The 9,686-nt window shown below is 42.0% G+C and overlaps 1 protein-coding gene across 1 annotated transcript in view; it reads left to right on the top strand.

Annotated features, from left to right (window-relative positions):
- The first annotated feature begins 3,591 nt into the window (after positions 1-3,591).
- Positions 3,592-9,686, top strand: part of NIBAN3 (niban apoptosis regulator 3) — a 37,557-nt gene continuing 31,462 nt past the window's right edge. The window contains 3 exon segments of the mRNA XM_051975213.1: positions 3,592-4,504; positions 7,096-7,226; positions 8,867-8,992. Of these exon segments, the coding sequence (XP_051831173.1) occupies positions 4,450-4,504; positions 7,096-7,226; positions 8,867-8,992 (312 nt within the window). The 5' untranslated portion in view covers positions 3,592-4,449.

Here is a 9,686-nt window from a genome sequence, read left to right as displayed (position 1 = left end):
CTGTCTCTGAGACTCTTGACTACCTATGACAAGGATTGGGGGAAATTAAGGGCTTTGGTGGGGGGAGGTTACTGCCCTGGCCAGCCAGTGGGTGCTACTTAGCCACCAGAAGGTCCTCGAGGTGCTATTCCATCAGGTGATACCTGGGCACTGTGCCACACTGGGATGGGTTCTTAGGATCACGTGGACAAACCCTAATAGGTGCTTCTTGAGTCACTTATTTTAAAAGAGAGTGAAATACAAATATGAAAAACCATATAGTTCTGGCCTTCACTGAGCTCCCCTCCCCCATCCAATAAAGGGAAGTAAATACTTATTGATGTAAGGAAGAGGATGGAGGAAAAGGAAAGACATTCAGACAGGAGAGAAGGAAAAAAAACATGAGGCTCTTGGCTGTTGGGAAGGAGGAGGGAAGTCTCAAGAAAAAAGCAGTAGCTCAGCTAGGCCTTGAAGGAAGCTGTGAATGGGGAGAGATGAGGGGCATATGTAGCACTGAGAGGACAGGTAGGATTGGGAATTTAGTTGTTCAGTTTGGCTGAAACAGAGAGTGCATAGAGAGAACCAGAGTGAAATGAGATGAGGAAGTTAAATTGGAGCCTGAGTTTGGAAAGCTTGGAATGCTGGGATAAGAAGTTTGTATTTGATGCTAAAGGCAATAGAGTGCTATTGCAAGTCTTTCATCAGGGAAGTGGCGTGGTCAGAGCATTAGGAAGATTATTTTAATAGCTTGTGAAGGATGAAGTCGAGAAACTGTCAGTGGGGACACTAGTTAAGATGCTATTAGAGTAATCCAGGAAATTTTCAGTGCTCTAGACTGACCTCCCCTTTGTCCTCTCCTCTGCTCAACACTTTGCTAATTTGGAAAAAAATGCTCTTAAACTTGGAATCATTTCTGACTCTTTCCTCCTAGCTATCCCTCACACTATGTCCAAGATAGGTGGTATTTTAGGATTGTTGTTTTTTTTTTTTTTTTTAAAACACTTTACTCATTTGATCCTTACAATTTACTCCATAAGATGAATGTCACCATTTTATAGATGAAAAAAACAAACTCAAAAGTTAAGTGCCTTGCTTAGAATCATATATTTAGTAATTAGCCAAATGAGATTAGAAGTTCTATTTCCTGATGACACCCAATACAGTATTTTCTTATTTGCTCTTTTATATTTCCCAGTTACATGTAAAACAGTTTTAATGTTTTAAAAACTTAAGTTCCAGATTTTCTCCCTCCCTCTTCATCCCCCATAGAGAAGACACATGTGAAGTTATATAAAACATTTCCATAAAATCATGTTGAGAAGAAAATATATATGTCCCCCCCCAAAAAAAAATCCTCAGAAATAATAATTTTTTTGAAAACTGTTTCAATCTATTTAGATACAATAGTTCTTTCTTTGGGTATGGATAGCATTTTTTTCTCACAAGTCTGTCAGAATAGTCTTGGGTCACTGTATTACTGAGAATAGCAAAGTCATTCACAGCTGATCATCCCACAGCATTGCTATTACTTTGTACTCAGTACATTTCATTTTGCATGAGCTCATAGCAAAGTCATTCACAGCTGATCATCCCACAATATTCCTATTACTTTGGACTCAGTACATTTCATTTTGCATGAGCTCATGGAGGACTTCCGGGTTTTTCTGAGAGCATTCTGCTCATTATTTCCCCCATAGAACAACAATATTCCATCATAATCACATACAATTTCAGCCATTTCTCAATTGATGGGCATCCCCTCAATTTCTAATACTTTGCCCTCTGAAGAGAGCTGTTATACATATTTTTGCACACATACATAGGTCCTCTTCCTTTAAAAAAAAAAATCTCTTTTGCATACATACCTTGTGGTGGTATTGTTAAATCAAAGAATTTGCATAGTTTTGTAGCCTTTTGGTCATTGTTCCAAACTACAGAATGGCTGAACATTGGTGTTCCGCCAACAATGCATTAATGTCTTATTTTTCTCACCTTCCCTCCAATATTTGTCATTTCCCCTCCTCTAACCTATTAACCAATCTAATGGGTATGAAGTAGTACCTCAGAATTATTTTAATTTGCATTTTTCTAATGCCTCTAGATAGTTTTGATTTTTTTTTTCTGAAAATTACCTTGTTCACATCTTTCATCATTTTGTCAATTGGAGAATGACTCACATTTTAAAAACTTTGATTCAGTTCCCTGTATTTGAAAAATAAGTGCTTTATCAGAGACTTGCTATAAAATTCCCCCCAGTTTCTTGCTTTCTTTCTAATCTTGCCTGTAATGGTTTTGTATGTGCAAAAATTTTCAGTTATCCATTTTACATCCCATAATACTCTATCTCTTTTTTGGTTATAAATTCTTCCCTTATCCCTAAATCTGGCAGATAAAATATTCCATGCTCCTCCACTTTGTTTATGATATTTACCCTTTATGTCCAAATCATGTACTCATTTGGGCCTTACCTTGGTATAGAGTGTGAGATATAGACCAGATTTTCTTAAGTTGTTTTTTTTTTTAATATCATGGACACCTTTGACATTTTTAATGAAGCTTAGAATAATGTTTGTTAAGTGCATAAAATAAAATGTAAATTACAAAGGAAGCCAGAGGTTAATGAAAATAAAGAAGTAATTTTTTTCTCTTGCTAGACCCCAAGGTGAGAAATCCTGAACTAAATGATCTCTGAGATTGCTTCTGGTTCTCTATGATTAACTAGGTAAAAGATTACCAGAGCCCAAACCAAGACTGGCCAAAAGAGCACATATAAAAGGGGAGGATTTGATTGATAATTATGTAGGCAAAACTTGGCCAGGAACAGGGTTGTAGAGTGAGGGACTGAGAGGGAAAAGAGGCCCAAGAGTACTGTCCCTTGCCACTGTGATGAAGAAGATGGACCCAGAAGAGCATCATGGAGAATGGAAGGATAACATAACTTTGGTCAGTGCTGGAACACCCATCCAGATCCAAGGCTTGGAGAGAGATAGGGAGGAGGGGAGTTACAAAACAGAAGGGACATTGTCCTGGTTATCATCACATGGAGGGGGGAGAGGGAGGTCATTCTGGGAGGGTCACAAAACATGACAAGAGATGGGGTGGGTCATAGACACAGTTTTAGGGGTCAGGGCAGGTCACCAAACAGAAGGGGTACTGTCCTGGTGGGTTAGGCAGTAAGCCCAGAGCCCCCTGAGCCATCCTAAGCTGTTTGGTCCTGCTGGAGTTCTCAGAGCTGTGTTTGTTTGTGCCCCATTGACAGATTCCCAGCGTTCTTTGAAAGACTGAGCTGGTGGACATGATAATACCGTTTGAGTTCTTCTCACTTTCCTGGGCACACTCATACCAAGGGAAGTGTTTCAGCTTCGGTCCCTGCTTGGGTCCAGGTTTGCCCCTTGAGTGTGGACTGGAGCCAGTGACAACTCACTGGTCTCCTATTCTGATACTTTTGTTTCTACTTTCTCACATCTTTTCCCCTCTCACTTCCTTTTGCCTCTTCCTAATTCAGGGGCAACACATATACACACACAACCTGGTCTTTTGTCTGTAGCCGTGATTACATGGGTCCTATGCTTTGGATTGGTCTCTCCCCATCTCTCAAGGGCCTTTGCCCCTCACCAACAGGCCACCTGATGATGGGCTGGTCATTTGGCCCCACCGAGATAGACACGTGGTCACAACCATCTGTGCACCTGTGGAAGATCGCTACGCTGGAGGAGATAACCTTGGCCTTGGAAAATCTCTAACTGAAACAGAGAACAGAAAACAGGTGCAGGGTGGGGCTGGAGGCATTTCCCCGGAGCTGATGAGACCAAAACATGCTTCGGTTTCACTAAGTTTAAAATAAAAATTGCCCTTTCATCCATCACACGTTCCCTTCTCTCTGGTCACTCATGGACATTGCAGCTTCCATAGGCAAGTGGAGACAGCCACAGAGCCAGAGAAGAGGGTTAGGAAGGAGACTGAGAAGCCAAAAGAAAATGCAACCTTTATCACAAATTCTTTTTCTAAGCAAATGGGTGCTCTCAGTCTCCTGTGGTTGGCAGGTGTGGCCAGAGCATCCCCTGGTGAGAGCCGGTGCCCCCCCTACTTAAACGTTTCTCTCCGACGTGTCTCTGGAGAATTAATAATTTTTGGAGTCCCCCCACCCACAACACAAGGTTCACTTCTCTCGTGGACTGGACCAGTTTTTTTAGTGCCATCAAGGAGGGGTTCAGCTCCCCTGCAAGTCTTTCTTGTTGCAGAGTTGGCTCTGCTAGGGTGGTCTATCAGGATCTGGTGGCTTAGAGTCACAGCACATTAATAAGAGATTGCTAGAACTGATTTCGAGCTGTTCAATCCCAGAGAAATTCCCTACACATTTAATTTCTCTGAGCTGCCAATCAGGAGGTGCCCTCAGGGCTGAGTGGGATTCCCCGAGCAGCTATTCTGTTCTCACCAACCTTCCAGCAGGACCTTTGTGGAAAAAGAGAAATGGGGGCCCAGAGCTCAAGCCACCTGGGGGAGAGACGGCGCCAGTACCTGAGAGGTAAGGACAGGGGAGAAGTTTGCAGTTCTTGTCACAGGTTATTTTTGGAGTTCTCTGACCTTCTCAAATCAGTGAATGTTTAGTCCCTCTCCTCTTTTTCCTTCCCTCCTCTTTTCTCTCTCTCCTTTCTCTCTGTTATTTCTGCATCTCTCTTTCCTCCTCTCTTTCCCCCCTTCCTTTCTCCTCCATTGACATTTGGACTGTGACTCAGAGCTGCTACTCAACACTGCCTTGGGCCCCATTATCTGCAAGGAGTTGGCCCCAACATGAGAAATTCCTTCAAGTTCAAACACTGGGTGTGACTATAGTTAATGTGCCATGTACATGTGGACCAAAGGATTCTGTCTGAACTGGTCCCTACTAGCTCATGGATGGGAAGGGCGTTTTAGAGTTTTAGAGCTTTGGGGGAGAAAAGGACAGAAAATCCATTTTTTCCCTTTTTGATCTGATTTTTCTTGTACAGCATGATGTTTGTGGAAATTTGTGTAGAAGAATTGCACATGTTTAACATATATTGGATTATTTGCCATCTAGGGGAGGGGATGGGGGAAAGGGAGAGAGAAAAATTTAGAACATAGGATTTTATAAGAATGTTGAAAATTATCCATGTATATATTTTGAAAATAAAAAGCTTTAATTAAAAAAGAAAAGGACAGAGAATCACAATTCTTTACCGAATCATTTGAGCAGAAGAAAAGGGTATTGGGGGGGGGGGAGTCGTAGAATCTCAGAGTCTGAAAGGGTGTTAGCAGTCCCTTAGTCTGTCAACAAGCATTTATTAAAAAGTTACTATATGCTAGGCATTATGCTAAGTGCTGGAGATGAAATTACCCATAAAAAGAAAGTTACTTGCCTATATCTTTGACAAATCACTTGGCTGAGAATATTGGATTGTGTAGAGCAAGTATGCTGGAAATTCCCTGCCTACATCCTTGACAAATCATTTAGCTGAGTATATTGGATTATGTAGGTATGGGGCTATTGCTAGAGAGATACTGGCTAATTGGTCTTTCCTAAAGCTTACACTGGTTTTCCGGGATTTGTGGCCCTAAATAGACAGCTCACCCTGTCAAGAATGAACAACCAACAATGAACATGTATGTTGCTAATCACTTGGATTCTTTGGCTGTCTCTGGTGGTCTGTTCTTGGAACGAAGAGATATAAAGATGGAGAGAGAGCTAGGCATGGAAATGATGGCCCAGAAACCAACAGAGCCTGAGCTCAGAGACAAATCTAGTTATGCTGTGTGTATATATGTGTGTATGTATATATATATAAAATATAATAATCAATTAAAATAATAATAATGGCTGCCACTTATAAAATGCTTTATAGCTTACTAAGTCCTTACTTCCTTCTATATTTCATTCCATACAGTGGAGAGGATGAAGAAACAGAAGCAGAGAGATGTGACTTGTCCAATTGTGAATAGGTGATGGAGTTGAGATTTGAATCAAACTAGGTGGTACAGTGGCTATAGTGCTGAGTCTGGGGTCACAAAGTTTAAATTCAAAGCTGGGATCACATTTTTACGGGTTGTATGATCCTGGCAAGTCACTTAATCTCTATTTCAGTTTTCTCAACTGTAAATTGGAAATAATAATAGCATTTATCTCATGGGGATGCTGTGAGGGCCAAATGAGAGAATATTTATAAAGTGCTTAGCATAGTGCTCAACACATAGTAGATGCTTAATAAATGTTTGTTTTCCTTCCTTTCTCCAGCTTTACTCTTTGTAAAATTGTTTTTTTTTGTGTGTGTGTGTGTGATTTTCCTCTCCTTTCCTAAATACTTTGTGATTCCAAGTAGCTAGGTAAATGAATTGGAAGAAACTTTTGTTTGCTTTCTCTCTCTCTCTCTCTCTCTCTCTCTCTCTCTCTCTCTCTCTCTCTCTCTCTCTCTCTCTCTCTGTCTCTGTCTCTCTGTCTCTGTCTCTCTGTCTCTCTCTCTCTGTCTCTCTCTCTTTCTCTCTGTGTCTCTCTCTCTGTGTCTCTCTCTGTCTCTCTCTGTCTCTCTCTCTCTCTGTCTCTCTCTCTCTCTGTCTCTCTCTCTTTCTCTCTGTGTCTCTCTCTCTGTGTCTCTCTCTGTCTTTCTCTGTCTCTCTCTCTCTGTCTCTCTCTCTCTCTCTCTCTCTCTCTCTCTCTCTCTCTCTCTCTCTCTCTCTCTCTCTCTCTCTCTGTCTCCTTTCCACATCCATAAACATCTTTGCCTGGCTCTCATGGTGCTTCTCGAGGATACTAAGAAGAAAGGTCTGAACTCCAGTCACCTTCATCCAACCTCTCAGATCTCTGTGGGACCACAAACAATTGGGGATGGAGGCTACATGGGAACAATTATCTTTCACATGCACCCAACGCCTCCAGATTCCAGGTGGAAGGTGTTCTGCCCATCACTAGCTTCCCTAATTCAGACTATGTTTAAAGATCACGCTTCAGGTGTGTTTTGCAGACCCGTCAAAAGCAAGCTGGATCCCAGGGCATGGCCTCTGGGACCTATGAGGGGACTTCCACCTCTTGCAGAATAAAATGAGATCAGCTGGAGGGAAAGGAGACCAGCTCGTGTTTGTGCTTGTTCTTTTATCCTTTCCCAGGCCGGACAGAAGCTTTCCTGAACGACTTCATGCCGCATTACCGAAGGCAGCTTGCTGCGGCCTTTCTGAGGCAAATCTCAAGAGAACTGATGCCCCAGGGAGAGCCAGGCTTCCAGCTATTGAAGAGTGAAGTAGGTGCTGGTTCAGGGGAGCTTTGACACCGACCCTGAGAATGCCACAGGCTGTGTGGTTTTCTGCCAGGGGCCTCTTTTCTGAGTCGAGGGTTCTTCAAGCACACAGAAACTGTAGATCACATAGAGCCCCACCACAGTCTCCTGACATGGAGAGGAAAAGGGAGCACTGAGTAAGGGAGCTCCAAATCCATCCTCAAATGGTAGAGGTTTAGAAGATAAGAGAATGCCCTCTTCTGGGCTGAACTCTCTTATTTTGTGTCTAGTTGTACTTATTCTATTCCTTTTTTTTTTTTAGCTTAAAAACATTTTTTACAAGTATTTCTTATCTATCTTTCCACTGCTCCCTACCCGATGAACCACAAAAAAGAAAAAAGGTCTTCAAACAAATAAGCATAGACCAGCAAAAGAAATTCCCACAATGGCCGTGTCCAAAAATGTGTTTTGTTTTGACACGGCCATTGTGGGGATTTGTTTAGCTGGACTATGCTTGTCTCATTTTGCATTTTAAACCCATCATTTTTCTCTGGCAAGAGGTAAGCAGCATGTTCAGGCCTGTGAACTCCAGCTTTATCATTATTTTGGCTCAATGTTCTCAAGCCTTTCAAAGATATTTTCCTCTATAATGTTGTTGTCATATGATTTGTTTTCCTATTCTGCTCATTTCACTCTTGTCCAATTTCCTCTGAAACTATCATTTTCATCATTTCTTCTAGGAAAGTGATATTTCAATCTTATGACACATTAGTATACCATAGTTTCTTTAGCCACCCCGTTAGGTTTTAACTCTTTGTCACTGTAAAGAGTCTCTCTCTCTATCTCTCTGTCTGTCTGTCTCTCTCTTTCTCTTTCTCCTCCTCCTCTCTCCCTGTCTCTCTCTCTCTCTTTCCCTCTGTCTCTCTTCTTCTCTCTCTCTTTCTTCTCTCTCTTCTCTCTCTCTTTCTTCTCTCTCTTTCTTTCTTCTCTCTCTCTCTCTCTCTCTCTCTCTCTATATATATATATATATATATATATATATATTTGGTTCATATGATTCCTTTTTCTTTTCCTTTGATCTCTTCTGGGGTAGATACCTAGTACTGGTATCACTAATGTTCTTTTCTTTCCATGATTAGGGCAAGTTGTTGGAGATGATATTTGTGTAGCTTATGATGTGATGGGAGTCCCCTGCCTCCAAATGGAAAGGTTGACTCAGGAAGACCCCAAATGGCGGTTCTTTGAGAACTAACACCTTGGTGGGAGGGAGAACCAAGACCCTCCTTCCCTCCCCTTTTAGGGTACTCCCCCCAAAAGCATATAAATCAACCATTACCTCACAAAGGGCTGTCCTTCGGTTGTGGGAATGGATGTTTAAAGTTTCAGGTGAAAGTTCTGTACCTTCATGCACTGCTGCTTCTGCCTCAGATCTCTGGAGAGATGGCAGATGCACTGTCCTTAGCTCAGCTGTCTTTAAACACACACACACTAATAGCCTCCATGTGTTTGGAAAGTCACTGGTGTGCAGCTGTGGCAGCCCCAGGGAGTCTGGTGAATGTGGGGGAACAGAATGGAAGGCATCTCTCTGTGTGGTGCTGGATTTTTTTTTTCTTAAAGAGATGTCACTTGGTGCAATGCCATTTTTGATTCTATTCTATTCTCAGAAGCCTCCCCGGGCCGTGATGCATGAGGGGATTCTGACCCACTTGCAAGGGAACTCCCCGAAGTGGAAGGAAAGCTACTGGATCCTACGTGGAGACTCATCTCTAGAGTGGTTTGGCAGTAAAGAGGTACAAGTGTCTGCCTTATTTCCATTGTTTCCATTCAAATCTGCCACTTCCAATGTCCTAATCCCAATGCTTAGGTCAAGTTGAACATTTCTTTCTAGACCTTTTGCAGTTTTTTACAGAAATAATAGAAGGAAGAATGCTAAACATAGAGCTAGAGGTAGCTTCTACTGGTATGACCTTGGGGAAGCCATGTCAGAGTAGAAGTCAGAGTGAATATGAATTTATCAAGTACTTTTTATGTGCCAGGGACCTTGCCAAGTGCTGGAGACACAAACAAAGGCATAAGATGCTGTCTGCCCTCTGAAAATTCACATTCAAACTGGGGAAGAAGCTAGAAGGAGGAGGGCCATGAAGTCATGTAGTCATGGAAGAAAATGATCTAAAAAGATAGGAATTTCCAGGTTGATTTTATCTTGCAGAATAATGAGTTTCTAGAAATGATGGCATTCAAGAAAGTAGCCGGGTGGGAAATACTGAAGAGGATTCTCTGTGTGACATCTTTAAATAGTGGACAATCTGGGAGAAACCCTCCAATATCCATCCTCCATCCTCTTTGATGAGAGAAAAGGAAGGAGGACCTCCTCTCTGGGAAACTTCTGGCCTCTAATCTCCCTTCCAGTTCTGATTTCTGACTTTACACACTGGCTTTGAGTTTTAGCTCTGATATTGCCAATTGTGTCCCCCTGAGCAAGTC

This window comes from Antechinus flavipes, chromosome 1, assembly GCF_016432865.1.
Source record: "Antechinus flavipes isolate AdamAnt ecotype Samford, QLD, Australia chromosome 1, AdamAnt_v2, whole genome shotgun sequence".
Classification (NCBI taxonomy): domain Eukaryota; kingdom Metazoa; phylum Chordata; class Mammalia; order Dasyuromorphia; family Dasyuridae; genus Antechinus; species Antechinus flavipes.
Note: the sequence above shows the minus strand (reverse complement) of the source record. Positions and strands in the feature narration are given on the sequence as shown.